Source organism: Drosophila montana, unplaced genomic scaffold, assembly GCF_035044405.1.
Source record: "Drosophila montana isolate Dmon_TW-CO22-7 unplaced genomic scaffold, ASM3504440v1 contig_3029_1, whole genome shotgun sequence".
NCBI lineage: Eukaryota > Metazoa > Arthropoda > Insecta > Diptera > Drosophilidae > Drosophila > Drosophila montana.
In genome coordinates, this window is record NW_026997904.1 from 86546 (window position 1) to 106112 (window position 19567).

Genomic DNA, 19567 nt, shown 5'->3' on the forward strand with positions numbered 1-19567 from the left:
TCGATTTGATTGTTGCCTTTTGGCTTGGGAAAAGTGTTTGCAGGCAGGCCAGGCCGCCTGCATAAATGATGAAAATGATGAGATGACTGTGGGAAAGCCTACCAAATGTGGGCTGCTCTTAATGAGGTTAGCTAATTGAGCTGGCCCGGGGGCAAAACGAGTTTCAGTTAAATCCAAATCAAATATTTATGTGTAACATTTGAAATTCTATAGAAATGCGATTCGCTTGAATTTCGCAAAGTAATTGTTTTCTTTTTCTACTAACTCTGGTATTTGGAGTGAGAAAGGGAATGGTAGAGAAGAGTATAATATAATATAATAATATTATGGAGTATTATAGAGTATAGTACAGTATAATATAGAGTATAAAGAGTATAGTATCATATTATAGAGTATTATAGAGTATAGTCCAGTATAATATAGAATGATATAGTATAATCTTATACATTATTATAGAATATAGTATAGTACTATATTAAAGAGCATTTAAGTAAATGGGAACCCTTTCGAGCCACAAATAATTCTAGTATTGCGAAAGAATTATAATATCTCCGAAGTTTGGAGTAAGAATTGGAATAGTAGGGTATAGTACTGTATAATATAGTATAATATTATAGAGTATTATATTATAACATAGTATAATATTATAGAGTATAGTTCAGTAAACATAGTATAATATTATAGAGTATAGTTCAGTATAATATAGGACTATATTATAGAGCATTTAAGTAAATGGGAACCTTTCTAGCACTGCCAAAGAATTATAATATCTGCGAAGTTTGGAGTGAGAAATGGAATACTAGGGTATATTATGGTGTAATATTTTGTGAGAGAAATAATTCTAGAGTTTCGAAAGCGTACTAATATCTGTGCTTTTTCATATAACAATAACAAATACAATAAATACATATGTGTACTTAAAATGTTGTTTATTGTTGTCAACTTCCGCTTTGCATTTCCGCTGCTTGGCATTAAATTCGAATCCGAAAGAACTATGAAACGACATTGTTTATATATAAATATATACATATATATAGGATTATATTTTTTAGATGGCATCAAATGGCAAATGCTGAAAATTCATTCATGAAATGCGTTTAAAACAAATAAATTGAAATAAAAGCGCAAAACATATAAATATATATTTGTAATGAAGCGAAATGATTTGCGAATTGCAATACGAGTTGGCATATCCGTTCAGGTACATATACTCGGCAGATATGCATACATATATAATTATATATATTATATATATGTGCGTTTCATAGTGTATTTGGCTGGCGTATATCTATATAGAGCGCAGCGTATTTTTAGTTGGTGTTCAATCTTTTCGCGATTGGGGGGCAGACCTGCCAGAGATCGGTTGTCCGCTTGGGTTGGGTTGGGTTGGGGCAGTGCGTGTTGTTGGCTACGCGCCCGTCGCCTGGCTGCTTGTGGCATGAATCATTCGACGTGGCCGGGATTGTAGTTGTTGTTATTTGTTGTTGTTGTTGTTGTTGTTGCAACTATTTGCACCGCATTTATAAAAATACATTTTATGTTTACGCCGTTGCGCGACGTGCTCGTCGCTGTCTGCCGCGCTGGCTGCGAGGACGCCAGAAGGAGACGGACGCCAGAGGGAGACGGACGCCAGAGGGAGACGGACGCCAGAGGAAGACGGACGCCAGAGGAAGACGGACGCCAGAGGGAGACGGAAACGCAGGTGGCGACTGGCAACTGGCAACTGAGCTCCGAGGCTTAGGCAGACGCCGCCGCCGCCGCCGTCGCCGCCTCAGGCACTCATAATTTTCCAAAAATACTTTTTGTCCGACAATTTACAACTTTTTTTGCCATATTTCACTAAATTCAGTTTTGAAAATAAATCGAAAAAGCGATGCGTAAAACAGTTTTTCTCTATTTTTGTTTTTAATGTTACCAATTTGTTGCTCGACCAAGTTCTATATAAACTGGGTTTGTACGCATTTTTATAAGGTAGGACTTTTTTTTTGGAAATTATAGAGAAAATATATTTAAGATGAAGATGTAGATAAACTAGAGAGCGAGAGCTTTATTTGGCAGTCTTTTTCAGATTCTACCCATTTATATTATATTCAATTTAGAGCGATTTTTTATGGGTTGGAAGATTTAGGTATATAGGATATAGATATAGAATGTATATTCAGTATAATCTATTTAATTGCCTCAACTTCCTTGATTTAAAGGATGGGAAGGTATCCCAATTATGCATCATTTCTTTTAATTGGATTCTTTTTCTTTAATTTGGATTTTGACCAAGCATCATGTTTCCAGATTTAGATGCCAAATTGATATAGAGGTTAAACCATGAACAAAAAGCAAAAGCTTATGAAAATCGGTTGATTTTTGACCGAGTTATGGGGGAGGGAAATTGTGACCTATGTCTGTATAGGATATTTGATGGTACCATTTACACATGAATATTGATCAAGAATCATGTATCCAGATTTAGATGCCAGATTGATCTAGATGTCAAACCATGGATAAAAAGCCAAGCCTCGTGAAAATCTTATGAGATTTGACCGAGTTATGGGGCTGGGAAATTTTGACCTATGTCTATATAGGATATTTGAGGGTACCGTTTTTACATGAACTTCGACCGAAAATAATGTTCTCAGATTTTGATGCCAAATTGATCTAGTGGCCAAAACAGGGACAAAAATCCAAACCTCGTAGAAATCTGATGAGATTTCACCGAGTTATGGGGGTGGGAAATTTTAACCTATGTCTATATAGGAAATTTGAGGGTGCCATTTTTACATGAATTTCGACCGAAAATAATGTTCTCAGATTTAGATGCAATATTGATCTAGAGGCCAAACCATGGACAAAAATCCAAACCTCGTAGAAATCTGATGAGATTTGACCGAGTTATGGGGGTGGGAAATTTTGACCTATGTCTATATAGGATATTTGAGAGTACCATTTTTACATGAATTTCGACCGTAAATAATGTTCCCAGATTTAGATGCCAAATTGATCTAGAGGCCAAAACAGGGACAAAAATCCAAACCTCGTGAAAATCTGATGAGATTTCACCGAGTTATGGGGGTGGGAAATTTTAACCTATGTCTATATAGGATATTTGAGGGTACCGTTTCGACCGAAAATAATGTTCTCAGATTTTGATGCCAAATTGATCTAGAGGCCCAAAAAGTTACAAAAATCCAAGCCTCGTGAAAATCTGATGAGATTTGACCGAGTTATGGGGGTGGGAAATTTTGACCAATGTCTATATAGGACTTAGTGTTCAAGGACTTCATTGTGTTATGTATATCAAGGATTTCACTGTGTTGTGCTATTTAAAATAGGTTCATAATTCTTCTTCGACTTCTCTCACCCTCTTATCGACAAAGAAATAACTTATCTAAATGTTTTGCTAGCTATAAAATTTTCTGTGTCAAGCCCCAAATCGATTATATGAGGAACTGCATCTGTTTCTCATGCTCTCGAGTCGGTTTTATATTTGTTTAAATTAATTCTCAGCTTAATTTCTCACTTACCGGAATCTTTGAAGTGCGTAGAAATTCGAGCAGAGCTTCCAAGGAGCCCAATGTTGAGGCCTGGACGTAGACGCCGCTTGGAGCCAATTTGATGTGGCTAAGCGCGCTCTTCAGTTCGCGAGCAACTTCCTCTCTGGAATTGACAATAAATGGGATTAGGATATAGAAGGGAAATTTGTGCAGTTCAGACTAACTTGCATATCTCGACCTCGTCGGGTTTGTGCGCAATGAGCAGATTGATGCCGGCAATGGCCTTCTCCAGATCCTTGGCGGCGATCTTAACGCCCTGAGCTGCCTTCACCTCCTTGTACTCGACATAGGCGTTCTTAACGCGCAGCTCCTTCATCGGCTGTGGCATCAGGAGCGAACGAATCTGCGTGGTTATGGGCCCGTCTGTGCCGGCCAAGATCATGGTCTGGCCCTCGCGCAGCCTGCCATTGATGAGTATGGCATCGATGGTGGTGCCCAGGCCGGGTATGGCCTTCACTTCCAGAACGGTGGCCTGCAGCTCCTCGGAGTACATGAGCCGCTTGGTCAGCATATTTTGGCAAAAGTCGGTTATCATGAACAAGAGGTTGCCCATGCCCTCGCCCGTGATGGCGCTGGTGGGCACCAGCGAGATATAGGTCTTGGGATCTGTGTTCTCGTAGAAGAGCGCTGCGTTCAGACCCTGTTCGGCAAACTGTAGAATCACTTCCTTGGTGCGCTGCTGGAACTCCAGCTGTGTGTTCGTCTGCTGCTCCTTGATCACGTCGCGTACGTCGCGGCGGGCGAGCACCTGCCAGTCATAGAGGCGATCGATCTTGTTGAGGGCCACAATGAAGGGGCATTTCTTCTTCTTGAGCAGCTGTATGGACTCAAGGGTCTGCGGCTCCAGGCCGTGCATAATGTCCACAACCAGAATGGCAATATCACAGAGAGACGAGCCGCGATTGCGCAGATTACTGAACGATTCGTGGCCGGGCGTATCAATGATGAGCAATCCGGGCAGACGATGCTCAAAGCTGGCGACATTTTTCACATATTTCGTTTGTTCCTTGATGGCATCGATGGGAACGTTGGTGGCGCCAATCTGTTGCGTAATGCCGCCCGCCTCCGAGTCCTGGACATTTGTGCGTCGCAGCTTGTCCAAGATTTTCGTTTTGCCCGTGTCCACATGGCCGAGCACACAAACGACGCCGGCGCGCAGCTCATCCGTGGTGCGTTTCTTCTCCGCCTCCGATTGCCGTTTGATGATGCGCGCCTCTGCACGCAGGCGACGCGATTCGGGATCATTGGCCTGTGTTGTGTCCTCCTTTTCGGACGCTTCGCTCTCCTCCTCGGACTCATCGCTGTCATCGTCGGTATCGCCATCGTCGTCATCGGATTCAGCTTCATCCTGGGCACCAGTTTTGCCATTGTTGGTGGTTGTGGTGGTTGCTTGAGAGGATTCCTCCTCGGCTTCAGCTTCGCTGTCAGTCGCATCCCAACTCTCCTTAACAGCCTCTTCCTTGGCCTTTTGTTCGGCTGCAGCAGCAGCTGCGGCTGCTTCGGCCGCTTTTTGTGCGTCATCCTTGGCCTCCTCCTCGGTGGCGTCACCCTTGGGACCCTTCTTCTTGTTGGGACGTATGCGTGTGCCTGTCAAGCATTTAATATAAATTAATACCAGCTACATAAAGCTACGCATACCAACTCACCTGGCCTGGTCCCACGCCTGTCGTTGGGATCGGGTATTTCCAGGCCCTGCGCCTTCAGTGAATCCAAAAGCGCCTGGGCACGAGCACGATCCTCCTTTTGCTTCTTGGTTAGCAGTTTGCCCTCGGCCTTGAGGCGCGCCTTGCGTTCGGCCTCCTTTTGTTTCTTCTTCTCTTTGCGCTCGGCTTCTATGCGCACCGCCTCCAGACGCGCCTCTTCGCGTTCATCCTCTAGGCGCATGCGTTCCTCTTCCAGCTTTTGCTGACGTTCCTCCTCCTCCTTGCGCTTCTTGAGCTGCTCCTGCATGGCGGCCACCATTGCTGCGGACATGCCCTTCTTTTTGTTATCCTTTTTCTCCTTCTCCTCGTCGGCCTCAGCTTTTTTATCCTTCTTGCCCTTTTTCTTATTCTTGCCCGCCTTGCCGCCATCATCGGCATCTTCTGCATCGGCATCTGGCTTTGTCTCATTCGCGGGCGCTGCTTCAGGTTCTGGCTCTGGTTCCGGCGCTGGGGCTGGAGCTGGAGCTGGCGCAGGCTTCTGCTTGGGCTCGAGAGCTGCGCGCTGCTTGGCCATCGCAGCCTCTCGTTTCTGTCGCTCCTTCTTCTCCTTTTTCTTCTGAGCTGCCGTTTTCAGTCCGCCAACATCATCATCTTCATTGTCATTCTCATCAAGGTCGTCGGCACCGACTTCTTCGGCAGTCGCTGAAGGTGCCTTTTTGCCCTTCTTTGGCTTCTTGGCAAGCTCATCGGCCACCTGCTCGGCTTCAATGGTGGCAGCTGGCGCCTCGCCAGCATATTCCGCCTGCAATTCTGCCAGCATTTTGTCCAAATCTTCGTCGTCATCTTCCTTACCCTTGCGCTTGGCCTTTTTGCCCTTCTTCTCGTTCTTTTTTTGTTGCTTTACAACCACCGCTTCCTCCTCCTCGGATGAGATTTGTGCTTCCGGCGCATCATTCTCCTCATCGTCATCGTCATCGTCGTCCACCAGCAAATTGAAAGCGGACTTCTTGGAAGGCTTTTGGCTTGGCTCCTCATCGGAGTCATCGTCCACATTCTTAGCCTTGCCCTTGCCCTTGCCCTTCACATTCAACTTCTTGACGGCCTTTGTTATGGTCTCAATTGGCGCATTGTCGTCGCTGCCATCATCTGAAGCATTGGCATTTTTCTTGTTCTTCTTTTTGCCCTTCTGCTGATTCTTCTTGTTGTTGGTGCTGACCTGGTCGTTGTCCGAGTCTATGACAGTATTGGTTTCCCTGTTTCGGAAAGTAAACGTAGTTTAGCAGAAAGTTGCCAACATGCCATCGTGGCACCACAAACAACAAACAACAAAAAGAGTACTCACATTTCGTCCGCCGATGAACCACCCTCAGCGGTGGTCAGTATCTCTTTCTTGCCCTTTTTAGCTTTAACCATCTTTCCTGGCGCAGTCTCAACACGCTTCTTCTCGGAACACCCACGAAACGCCGAAATGAATTCACTGCTGAAAATGTACACGCGACGGACAGGCAACGACGGGTCTCGGTTCCTGGTTTTACAGCTGTAGCTGCTGGGCTCGTTGCTGCTGCTGCTGCTGTCTGATCTACTCTTACTGGCGGCACGATGGCTCCTATGTTAAGCGTCAAATTCACAACTTACTTTTTTGAAGCTATTTGGCGTTTCAAGTTGCCAAAAAAATTGTAAATTTTCTTTGCACGCCGATTCGGTTAGCGAATACGATGCACCTGTGCTAGTGATGTGCCAAACAACGATTGCACTATCGATAGTTCGTATATTCTTTTGATTTCGATAATCTCTTTTACAAAAAGTTTCAATTTAGGCAATTGTCCTTATCTCATGTGCTCATTTGATTAAACAAATAATTTAACCATCACTAACTAACTTAAAAAATTAATGCAGGGAATACCTTGTATACATATTTGACTAATCGATAGTTTGTAACAATGTTTTGCAATTATCGATGGGCCACACTATTGCTATTGTGACTAAAGTGTGTTGTGGAATGTGTTAAAGCTGAGGTGCTCAAATGGCACTGTCAACCGATTGTTTGGTAAAGTTAGCACCTGTTAGCTTAAGGCTTATACGATATTTAGCGTTTTGCTTGTACATTTAGCTCATTTTTTCATTTATTTATATAATTTGCCATTCTTTTGAATTATACAATTCACTATTTTATGTTCAAAACATACTTAACGGCCAAAAAGTATTTGCTTGCTGTTAATAACTTTACAGCAAAGTGTTAAGTTACAACGTCTAAAACAGATGTTTCACAAGCCGAGTTAGGTTTAAGGTTATGTATGCGGCATTCATTCAGTCTCAAATCAAACTTCAAAGTTGTGCGGACGCCGAATTGGATTTTCATTTGACAGACGCAAAAGAAAAGCGTCAAATTTACGCATATTTTAGCTTGAATTTAGGTAACTTCATTAGATATTGCGTTTGCTTGCATTTTTCAACAATATTAAGTCAATTATATATGGCACTAGGCAAATTCCAATTACGCGCCTTCGTTTTACGCAGCGTCAGCGTTTTTTTTGGCGGTCTCGTAGGACCATGTCGATTATGTCCGGCGAAGCAACAGGCATCAACGACAGCAACAATACACCCAGTATTTCAGAGAGCAGCGGAAATAGTGCTGAGGTCTGTTGAAACTCGATGCCCGCGCCCTTAGTTGTGTATATATACGTATAAGTATTTCATGACTGCCCCCCCCCCCTCTTCCCTTTCACTTCAGATCAAGAAACTCGATAGCCAGTCGACAAGCAAAGTAATATCGCTGATAACCAGCGAAAGCGGCTTCAAAGAGGAAACTAACGACAGCCACTTGAGCCGGCTGCAGCATCTGCGCAGCGAGCTGAACTACATCAGCGAGACGGACTGGATGTACGAGAGCCTCGAGAAGAAGCCGCAGCAATAAGTACACCCACGCGGCAAGATGTTGTCGTTCTGGAGCAAAATCTTCCAGGGCAACGAGAAGGAGCGCGACCACAAACGCGATCTGCTGCAAATCGAGAACAGTTTCCTGGACCAAGAGCCAAGCAATGATAGCAAAGATTACAACAATGGCAACAGTTCCCCAAACAGTCTGCAAATGCTGGACTCCGCTGCGGGCACCGAAAATAACAAACTAATCGGCACTTCCTGCTCCGCGCGCAAGGGTGTTATCACATTTTTAACTGAACAGAATGGCATTATTGATAAGTCCATAGCCTTTAAGAGACAGGCCGCAGGGCAGCTGTTCCATGAGCTAACCGTTGGCTCTGTGATCGAGTATTTGACGTATCAGCAGGAGGATGGCGTCAGCAAGGTGATCAAGATACAAAAAATCATTGATCAGTCGTGGGAGGAAACAACAGACAACAAGGTAATCCTTAACTCAGCCAATATCTCAGCCAATGCCAATGATAATTCATTTCTAGGTGGCGGAGGTGCTGGAATCCCTGAAGCTCGTCCAGCCCGTCTATTTTAAAACGCAGCTACGCAACATTCTGGGCAACATCACGCAGCGTCTGCCCACGGCGATCGTGGTGGACACGGACTATGGCGAGCTGAATGTGGACCTGGACAACATTGAGTCGAACTTTATACCCAAAACGGGTGACGAGATCACGCTCATATGCAATGTTCAGCTGGATGACGGCTATGTGGACAAACAGGGCGAAATACTGGGCGTGAAGAAGATCTTTCCGACACGCATCGAACCAGACCAGAAGTGCACCGTCGAGCGTGTCTTCGAGGAGTTTGCTGAGCTCACCAATGCCTATGTGCTCAAGGAAGATGTGCCCAAAGGCATTCAATTGCATCTGGGCGATATTGTGAAGGTCGATCTCATCGAGTGCAAACACGTAAGGAAACTAAGCATTATATATTATACTTATATATGCCCTCGTGGAGGAGGGATGTCTATGTAGCGAATAGAAGAAGACATATCCAAATCCCTCGGAAATATATATAAATATATAAACAGACTATTCTAACGATTCATCTAGCTGATATTTATATATTTTTGCATACCCACAGTCGAAATTCTCGCGTCGCGCCATCAAGTTGTCTGTGCTGGAAAAGAACTTTGGCCAAATAAAAAACAATCCGCTGAATGCGTCGACAGGCACTAAGCGTGCCGTTTCCATCGAGGGCGAGGATCGCTTTGTGTTCACCGAGCAGTGGAAGAAGCACCACGTCACCTTAAAGGTGAGAAATGTGGGCAAGCGGACATTTGAGCTTGTCCACATTGATATACCGAATGCCTCGGATGCACAGATCAGTGTCGTGGAGCCGGTCAGCTCGAGAAGCATCGAGATGGGTGGCCATATATCGTTGATCTTTGAGGTGCACACCCGGTTTATTGGCGAATCGAAGGAGTACTTCACGCTCCACTTTGACACGTTCAAGGTGGCGCGCTTTCTGACCGTCGTTGTATGCACAACGGAGGAGGATGCCTTGGAGGCGAAACGCCGTCTGATTGCATCCGAGCAGCTGATGGTCAGTGGACGCACTGCGCGCCAGCGCTCTCGCCACTATGCCTATCAGGTCTACTCGAATAAGAGCCCATTGGTGCCGGGTGAATCGATTGCCACCAAACGTCGCTTTGTGCCCGTGCACCTGTCCAACTACGATGTGCCCGAAAAGCTATGCAATATTGTGCTGAAAACTGAGAGCATGTCCGATGTACGCGAGCTGTTGGGCGTTCAGTATCCATTCCTCAACGAGAGCTTCGCCATCAGCAACTATGTGCAGCGCTTCGCGACCATGCTGCATCTGGAGGAGATTGATTACAATGTCAACTTTCGCAATTACGATCGGGAGCGTGCACACTTTAATCGCGAGGGCGAATACCTCTCGCTGCAAATTGAGAATCTCGCCGAGCGTCGTCCCTCGTTGGTGCTCGGCGATACTGTGAACGCCATCAATCCGTGGGTGGAGCCGGACAGCAAGGAGAACAAACTGTTTCAGGGCGTCGTCCACAAGGTGTTCTTCAATCGTGTCCATCTCAAGTTCAATGCCAACTTTCAGCAGAAATACAATGGCGAGGATTATCGCCTGGAGTTCCACTTCTCGAGATTTGCCTTCCGCAAACAGCACCATGCCACGTCGCGCATTGGCGGCCATATGGGCGAGAATTTTCTATTTCCCAGCAAGGTGGCCAAGCGCGATCATGTTCAGTTGGAGGTCGAGTTCAAGGAGGACAACATGTATCTGTATGACGACAAGCTGAGCTGGTTCAACGAGGGCCTGAACTGCATCCAAAAGCGTGCCGTTTACAACGTGCTGCGCGGCGAAACGGAGAATATGCCGTACGTGATCTTTGGGCCGCCGGGCACCGGCAAAACTGTGACTCTGGTGGAGACCATTCTGCAGTTGGTGCGCCATGTGCCAGGCTCTCGCCTCCTGGTGGGCACGCCATCGAATAGTTCTGCAGATCTGATTACCAAGCGGATCATTGCTAGCAAAGCGCTCAACCATGGCGAATTTATACGTCTCGTTTCGCAAAACCAGGTGGAGAAGGATCTTGTGCCACCGGAGCTGGCGAGCTACTGTGCCACCGTCGACATTGGCACCGTCGATTCCGACCATGACAGCGTGAGTTTGCTTTAATTATCCCAATTCCAATTGCAAAGGAAATTAACATATTTTGGTTTAGATGATTATCACCGAATCGGGTCTTAAGCTGCGCTGCCAGGCCAAGTATCTGGGCAAGCATCGCATCACTATCAGCACCTGCACCACGCTGGGCAACTTTATCCAAATGGACTTTCTACCTGAACACTTTACCCACGTGCTCATCGACGAGGCCGGCCAATGCACGGAACCAGAGACGATGGTGCCGATTGTGCTTTTGGCGCGGAAACGCAGCCAAGTGGTGCTCGCCGGTGATCCTCACCAGCTGCAGGCGATTGTTACCAGTCGCTATGCGAACGAGCTGGGCCTGGGCATGTCCTATCTGGAGCGCTTGCTGGAGACTTCGCCGTATCGCCGGGACATGCAACGCTTTCCCAAGAGCTCTGGCTATAATCCCAGTGTGCTGACTAAACTGTTGTACAACTATCGGGCGCTGCCCTCGATCATGAATGTCTACAGCAAACTCTTTTATGACAATGAGCTCATCTCCATGGTCTCGGATAAGGACTCGCGGGAGGTGCGCTTTCTAGCCGAGCTGCAGGAGATTTTTGAAGCTCACCAGGACAGGCCGCGCACTCACGGCACCTTCTTTCACGGCATCATGGGTGAAAACTTGCAGGATTTCGATTCGCCATCCTGGTACAATCCCGCCGAGGCTCGCGAGGTCTTTCTATTGACCATACTCTTGTATCGCCGCAACGTGCACCACGAACAAATCGGCATACTGACGCCCTATGCGAAACAGGTGAAGACGCTGCGGACCATGTTTATCGCTGCGGATTTGACCATGCCCAAGATTGGCTCTGTCGAGGAGTTTCAGGGTCAGGTAAGGACTTGCTTCTATTTAAGTGCTCCAACTTATCTTTAATTGAATCTTCCTTTCTTGGTCTTAGGAACGTGACATCATGCTCATCTCAACGGTTCGCTCCTCGGAGTCCAATCTGCGCGCCGATGCTCGCCTAAGTTTGGGTTTTGTGCGCTGCAACAAGCGCATGAATGTGGCTATTTCCCGTGCCCGCTGCCTGATGGTCATCTTTGGCAATCCCAAGCTGCTCGCCGTCGATGATTGCTGGCGTCATCTGATCCTCTTCTGTGCCAACAACAATGCGTACTTTGGTTGCGAGATGCCCGCATCGATCACGGCACAGGGCGATGATTCCGACGGCAACGAATCTGACGTGTCCGACTTGGTGCCTTAAGGCCGCTGGCCGCATATTTACTTAACCGAAGTTCCTGACTCCGCTAGATTTATCCAAAGTCTTCATTAAGACAGCAAAAAACAAATTGAATTACTGAACTGTCTCTCCTGACGAATTTATTTTCATTTATGTATGTACTCATTCCATTATAGACTTAGCATATGTAAGCTATTATCCTTTAATACAATAAATGAGCTTTGAATCAAATTTACAACTAAAACAAGTGTGTTATTTAAAAAAAATCAAAAAAAAACCAAATAACTCGAAAACTGTTTTGAATATTTTGTTTAGTGGTGAACCATTTTGTGTATCGTGACTGATCTAAGACGAGGCTCACGAGGTGGAAAAGGTATCTTTTGTTAATAGCAGCAACTCATAAATAATTAATTTTTAATATTGTAATTGCAGAATTTAAATGAGATAAACTATGTTATATTAAAATTATCAGGTTCACTTCGTGCTGGAAAAAATCGCCCATCTCTCGCTTCTTTTAACAACTTTTACGGTTATTGGTACAGTGTGTGCACACTGTGCTTTAACCGTTATTGTCGGCCATTCTTTTGAGCTGCTTGTTATGTGTGCGCGTTCGCAATGAGTTTCACAGCAAACGAAATAAACTTGTATGTAAATAGAAACATATAGACGACACGCAGGAAAATGGCTAAGCCTGCGCTTGAGGGCAACATCTTCACGCTCAGCGAGAAAAATGAGCATGAAAGAACCAAGCTCGAGGTACGCACGCGCTAAGGTTATATATACATACGTATGTCTGTAAGTTTATTTTGGTTTATACTCTGTGCCTTTTGCAGCGCCTGTCGAAATCCCAATGGTTGAGCGACTACGCAATCGACATTTTCAAGACAATGAAGGAGTCCGAGATGCGTCGTCGTCAAGTGTTTTTCATGTCGACCCAAATCGATCACCGACCGAAGCTCCTGCAGCTTTGCCAGCTAATCACGCGCACCTACAAGCTCAGCCGCTGCGCCTTGCATTTGTGTAGGTCCAAAATTCCTCCAGCATACAAGTATAAATCTAAATAACTGAATACATTTGCAGCCATTTATTATCTGGACCGTTTCCTTGATTTCTATACCATTCGCACGGACAAGCTGCAACTGATTGCCTTGACCTGTTTGCACATTGCGGCCCAGATCGAGAACCAGGATGCATTTGTGCCGCGCTACAGCGAAATGAACCGCCTGATCAAGGACTGCTACACAGCATTCGAGTACAAGGCCGTCGAACGCAAGGTTCTCACCTTCTTTGAGTTCAACCTGATGCGACCCACGACAGCCAGCTTTGTGGAGATGTTCGCCTGCAGTTTCCTGACACGCGACGATTATGCATCCTACTGCCAACAACTGGATGAGCTGCCCGCTCTGGCAGCCAGCTATCCGCGTTACAGTTGCTTCGAGCAAATGCTGGCCTCGCTGGCACAGCTACTGCTCCGCATATCCGACTACACTCTGAGCAGTAAGCTGACGATTTCAATTTATTATACCCCGAACCCATGGGAATTGCTTACAGGGTATATTGTTTTTGAGTGAACGGTTGAGGCAGGGTAAAGGAAACGTCAATGACCCCATTCATTTTATAAATTCTTGGTCAGGAAGTCGAGAGGGATCAATGAATCTAGCCTTGTCCGTCTGCGTGAACGCGAATTAGAAAAAACTAGACTTAAAATTTATATTCTATACCATACCCTCTTTAATTTTATATGAGCCCACTTTCTTAACTCAAAAATTGTAAGTGCGAGATACACAAAACTTCATATGTAGGATCTCTGATAGCACATACAGCTCATGCATTCCGTCCACATTATTTTTAAAGTTAGAGCCTAGGGCTTTGATATATATCGACTTTTGTATGCCATGTCAGTCATGGAAACTTCATTAGAACAACAAACACCAAAGCTAAAAAAGGATGCATTTCGCATACATAGTGTGGGGCAAAGGGAAGAAGCGCAGTCTGCATAAAATGCTCAGAAGGAAAGTTCGTATAGAAGAAAGTTATTGGCGCTGGGTTCAGGGAATCTCCTAGTCGGCCACTGCCGACTATAGTTGTTTTTTGTATTATTTAAATTAACCAAATAAAATGTCAATTGCAGTCAACAGATTTTGCAACGAGCCGCCCTCTCTGCTGGCCGCAAGCTGTATTGCGGCAACGCGACAGGTGTGCGGCGTGCCCAAGCGCTGGACGCCCTACCTAACGCAGCTTACGTCGTACACTGAACACATGGTGGAGCCATGTGTGGACGTAATTACACTTTATCACTACTATCACGCGATGCCCGCTGTGAAGGGACAACAGCTACAGGAGAGCAACTGGCCCAGTCCGGATTCTGGCTTTGAGGAGAGTCTCCTAACACCCCAAATGAAAGTTGTTTCCGTTGAAGTGGAGGCCTATAATGTTATAACCGTGCAGCTACAATCGCCCGGCAGACAACAACAAACGGCATTGGGCAAGCGTAGTCGCGATAACGACAAAGGAGATCTCCAGCCAAAGCGCTTGAAGATGGACCAAGGGCATGAACAAACCTAGCATTTATTACTACACTCCTTAGACTTTCGAATAGTCTAAAATTGAATTTTTAATTTGCTAGTTAAAATCGCAAACTGAATGAATGAAGTATTATTGTTTCGGTTGAAAGTAAGGACTCTATGTTTTTGCTTATACACGATTCTAAAAGAAATGTATAATTATATATAGGTATATATATATATGTGCCTTCGAAGAGTACAATAAACAGTTCATTTAAAATGTTGTTCCTTAAACTTTTTAAAGGGTATAGGAATCGGGCATTTTGCTTAGAAGTGGAAATAGTGTGGTGGATGCCATTATCTTATGGCGTCTGTTTAGCTCGTGATCAATGTTAAATTTTTAATTTATATAAATAAAAGAAACTAGAAAAAAGTAAGTACTCACGGTATAAAATTACCTCCCGGTTATGTAATCAGCAGATTGCTTACAGCTTGTCCCTCTTACAAAGCTTTAACTAGTTGAGAATTGCAAGCGTCAAGCCAGGAAAAGAGTACAGCGTGCATGCCAGAGTATATTTGTTGTGGTTTTTATCCTGGGGTGAACAGCTCCTTTTTTAAATAAGAACACAATTGGATTTCTGTTTTCCATGAGAAGGCTTTTTCGGTGTTTTTGTTTCTTTAATATTGTTGTTGTAAAGGATTTTTGTTGTTTTTCTTTTGTTCTTTTAGTTAACTTGTGTTTATATGTTTTTTTGATTTGTCGGCAAATTTTCGTTTCTTTTTTTTTTGGCGTATTAAAATTATGTTTTATACAATTGGACCGAAAATAGTTTTTTAAATTTACAATTTTTAAAGCATTTATCAAAGTCTGTGGTTCTTGTTATGTGTGTGTGTGTGTGTTCGTGTGTGCATGCATGTGTGTGTGTGTGTGTTCGTGTGTGCATGCATGTGTGTGTGTGTGTGTGATATTGTTTATTATTGTTGTTGAAAATAACCTTCTCAACCTCTGATCCATCTAACATCACTTCAGCGTCCGGTCAACTTTCCTACTCCTAACTCCAAAACAGTCAAAGAGGCTTTTCCGCTTGAGAAAAGCGCATTAAACCGTTTGTTACAAGTTTTTCTTATCTCTTCCGATTTGTTTTGTTTAAAGTACGAAACAAATTCGCAGGCTGATCATCAACAATTGAAATTTAGAATCTACATTATAATATTTTTACAACAATTAGTTAAGGTTTTTTGTTGCGATATTGAGTTTGCAACGGCTAACATTTTCGCTATTTGATTGGATTTTGATATAGTACTTATTCAGATTTGGTTTTATAAAACTCATCGCGATACATTTAGAAGTATTCTGGGATTTTTTTCAGTATTCGATGGGAGTACAAAATAGGGTTTTTCGATTTTACAGCTTACAATTTGCTTAAAAATTATCTCTAAATACAGGTTAAAGTTGTTGTTGTTGTTGATTTCTTGTTGTTAAACACCTTAAGCTTACGAAACTAACTTATTGATCTCTGATTTGTAATTGTTGTATTTGTATTGTTTATGAAATTACCATATAATAGTTGTTGATTTTATGCTTAAAAAGTAGACATTTAATTTGGCATGTATTGCGTATACTTCGCTCAATCTCACAAAATTAATTCAATTGAGTTTTCTCCATATACATATACAAACAATTATGCAAATATACAATTATTTACAATCATTTGTTGAATGCATATTTGAAAGTTGCTCCGAAGACCAGTTAAGGTTCTTTTTCTTTTATTTGTTTTTTTGTTTTGTTTTTTTTTTGGGTAGGGTTCTTTTTGTCCAGTGCATATAAAATATTTGTAAAGCTATAGTCTCGTTTATAGGGTAGTTGCGGGTGGGAGAGCATCAAATATGCAAGAATGTGGCTCTAAAAACAATTTGACAACCTTAAGCGAACGCCAAGACAAAATGAATTATGCTGGACTAGCTTTAAGGGTTTGTACAACATCAAAAAAATATAAATATAGAATTATGAATGTAGTTCGGCACTAGGCTAGGGCAGCTCTTAATGGAGGATCAATAATCGAATTTAGGAATAAACTATGTGCTTAAACTTAATATTAAATGTATAATGTGAGTTATATATGAGAGACTTCTAAGAGCTAGCTAGATTCACAGGAAACAGGACTTTGATGATCATCACATGTGTGTGTGTGTGTGTTTGAGTGTTTTTTGTTGCTGATTATGATTGGTTTATTGCTGTCTGATGCTGAAGATTGTTTTTATTGTTGTTGTTGTTTGTTTTGTTTGTTTTGTTTGTGTGTGTGTGCTGTTGTTGTCGTTGTTTCAGTCCTTTGAGTGAATCGGTATCACATATTTATGTCCATAGGGACTTTTGTACTTAATGCCACAATCACGATAAAATTTATCTGGTATACCTAAATTACATAAATACAGTTTGCCACAATTATTCGTTGATGTTTTGGCTGTTGCTGCAGCAGCAGCAGCCGAAGTGCTTGGATCTTGGATCAATGGTAGAATGGGTAATATTGAGTACTTGATAGCAACCTCCTTAATGCCACACGGTGGCGGGTCCACGGCCAGCACCGATGCGCTACAAGTAAATTGAATTGGTTAATACACTCGTTTATAAAGCTAAGAGAAGCTACCTACCGATTGACGCTCAACCATTGCTTAATTGCATCCGATAGATTAACGGTATTTGTCGATACTATCACAAGATCAGGCGTGGGCATAGCTGCAAGATAAATATTTAACCAAGTTTATAGAGAGTTGAATAAATTGGTTGACTAGGCTTTACGTACCGTCCACCGAATGTACTATGGTATTATCGGTAGCCTTGAAGAGGGCCACATCCAAGCTGCTGTTCTTTTCAATGAGCTGCACCTGCTCCACGTAGAGCAGCACGGTCAGGCCATGCGAGGCCAAAAGGCGACCTGTAGTGGCGCCAATGTTTATTGTTCTGTGGGCAAATGAAATCAAATGTAGAACAGGTGCATATTAAGCAAGCGTAGGCAGCAGACAACCCACCTCATGGTGTTAACGCCATCGCATATGATGACTATTTTTGGCCACTGATGATTATTCGCTGGCGTCAAGCGTCTTGCGCCGCCCAGCAGTGTTATGGCCAAATCGCTGGCACCCCGCGCCAACATATCAATTTGTCGCTGCAGCGACAAGCCCGCCTTTTCGGCGCTCATCTCGATCCGGTTGCGCACATATGCCGGAATGGTGGGTATAATAAGGCCATCGTCCGTTACAAAATCCTGGCTGCCATCAAAAATGCTCTCGATCTGGCGCAACTGCAACGGCTTGCTGGCCAAAATGTTCTCATCGTGACGATACTTTTTCTCCTGCTGCTGCTGCTTCTGCACATGGACCGCATGGCGCACAACGTCCGGCTTTTGGTGCGTCGACTCGATATCATCCCAGATGGCCTGTTTGTCAAACAGCGCCAGGTTGCCCTCAAAGTCAAACTCCTCGTTCAGCAGCGGATCATCGGCCTCGCTGCCAAACGTTTGCTGCTGCTGCTGCCGCATGCTGCTCTCGCGGCGCACCCGATTACGCCCCTTGTTCTTGCCGTTGCCATTTCCATTCCCATTGCCATTTGCATGTCCGTTGCCATTGCTATTCGCATTAAAAGAGTTCGAGTTGAAGCTGCCGCCGTTGCCATTGCGCTTGCCATTGCCATTGCCGAGGCTGGCTGCCGCCTGGGCATAGAAACCACCATTGGTGTTGCCATTGCTTTTGCTTACGATGTCAATGGGTCTGCTGCCGCCAGGTACTTCGGCGCTGCCGCAGCTGCCATCGGCGCTGCTGCTGCAGTAGCTCTCCAAGTTGTTGCCGCCGCTGCCTGCTGCTGCATTGTAGACCGTGCTGCCCAGCTTTACCTCCACCTTGGCCGGAATCATGTTGCCAAAAAAGGCGGCCACGCTGTTAGGCGTCGTCGCCATCGGCTGCTGTGCACTGGATGCACGTGAGCTCTGCGGTGTTCTGCATAGGCAAGCACAAACAATAAATTAGCTCGTTTGTTTGGAAAGTAAGCCGGAATAGAAGACACCCTATAACCGGATGTGAAATACCCACCCACATGGCAATCTTGTGCTCCCATCTGTATCCTTACTTACCTGCGCACTCCATTAGCGCCATTCGTATTCGTGATGAGCATCAGTTGCTGCATTTTATCGCTTAGCGCCGATTTGCTGCCAGCTGCAGTTGCTCCGTTTCTGCCCAAGTTGCCATGTCCATTCGCCTTGGCTCTGGGCGTCGCAGGCAGCTCCTGTTCGCGCTCCAGATACAGCTGCTGTTGTTGTTGATGCTGCAGCTGCTGCTGCTTGCCAAGAATGTTGGAGAAATGCGGCAACTTCACAGGCGTCGGCTTGTTGATCACCGTCGGCGTCGTCGTCTCGGCGTCCTTCACAGGCTCGATTAGATTGATGCTCTTGATATCGGCACAGCGCAGCACAACCTCCGCGTTCTGTTTGCGCAAGGGGACACCGTTGCGAAAGGCGCGCACAATTGTTATCTCGTCGGCTGAAATCTTCTTAATCAGGCCCTGAAACACGCCCAGCTCGTCGTCGCAGGTCAGGCTGACCGCACTACCAATCCAATCTTGATCTGTTAAACCCATGTAAGAACTAATCGTCGACCACACAAAAATGTTTATTTTTTTCGTTTTTAGTTTCACTTTTGGGCTTCAGTTTTTTGCCAGCGTTAGCAGTTTGTTTTCGAGCTGCTGTTGCTGTTGTTGTTTAATACGCAATTACCACGCACTAATGCACGCACGTAAATTGGGAACGTAAACGACTTGATTTTATTAATGCAAAATGTGCTAGGGTTATTTGGATTTGTTTAGTTTACATGAAATGACCTTTAAAATTTAATACTCCATTGAATTTACAAGAATTTGTGTTGTTTCGTTTAAATTTTTCACTGCCTTTCGCATTTACGTTTTCGTTAGTGACGGGCGATATTTGCATGCAGAAAATCAGAGACATAAGCGAATATCGTGGTAACTGTTTCTGAGTCACGCTGTCACTGTTACCTCTAGTATTTATTTGCAGAAGCGGGAAAGACTGGTCATC

General features: G+C 44.5%; 4 protein-coding genes across 4 annotated transcripts in view; 2 read left to right on the forward strand and 2 right to left on the reverse strand.

The window, feature by feature from the left end:
• Nucleotides 1-6935, reverse strand: part of eIF5B (eukaryotic translation initiation factor 5B) — a 39400-nt gene extending 32465 nt beyond the window's left edge. The window contains exons 1-4 of the mRNA XM_064685197.1: nt 6534-6935; nt 5195-6444; nt 3713-5135; nt 3519-3651 (exon numbers count right to left, since the gene is read on the reverse strand). Of these exons, the coding sequence (XP_064541267.1) occupies nt 3519-3651; nt 3713-5135; nt 5195-6444; nt 6534-6604 (2877 nt within the window). The 5' untranslated portion in view covers nt 6605-6935. The remainder of the gene's footprint in view (nt 1-3518; nt 3652-3712; nt 5136-5194; nt 6445-6533) is intronic.
• Nucleotides 6936-7474: 539 nt separating this feature from the next.
• On the forward strand, nt 7475-12229 carry armi (armitage). The gene is made up of 6 exons (XM_064685198.1): nt 7475-7605; nt 7923-8552; nt 8608-9033; nt 9209-10768; nt 10830-11633; nt 11701-12229. Exons 2-6 carry the CDS (start codon nt 8124-8126, stop codon nt 12004-12006), a joined length of 3525 nt encoding a protein of 1174 aa, XP_064541268.1. The 5' UTR covers nt 7475-7605; nt 7923-8123; the 3' UTR covers nt 12007-12229.
• A 324-nt stretch (nt 12230-12553) lies between these two features.
• On the forward strand, nt 12554-14766 carry CycJ (Cyclin J). Its single transcript, XM_064685199.1, has 4 exons — nt 12554-12738; nt 12816-13002; nt 13063-13479; nt 14114-14766. The coding sequence occupies exons 1-4, from the start codon at nt 12664-12666 to the stop codon at nt 14545-14547; spliced, it is 1113 nt and encodes a 370-aa protein (XP_064541269.1). The 5' UTR covers nt 12554-12663; the 3' UTR covers nt 14548-14766.
• A 355-nt stretch (nt 14767-15121) lies between these two features.
• Nucleotides 15122-19477, reverse strand: Edc3 (Enhancer of mRNA-decapping protein 3). The gene is made up of 5 exons (XM_064685211.1): nt 18611-19477; nt 17514-18476; nt 17288-17445; nt 17136-17220; nt 15122-17076 (listed from the first exon to the last, which is right to left on the reverse strand). The coding sequence occupies exons 1-5, from the start codon at nt 19111-19113 to the stop codon at nt 16809-16811; spliced, it is 1977 nt and encodes a 658-aa protein (XP_064541281.1). The 5' UTR covers nt 19114-19477; the 3' UTR covers nt 15122-16808.
• Nucleotides 19478-19567: the final 90 nt, after the last annotated feature.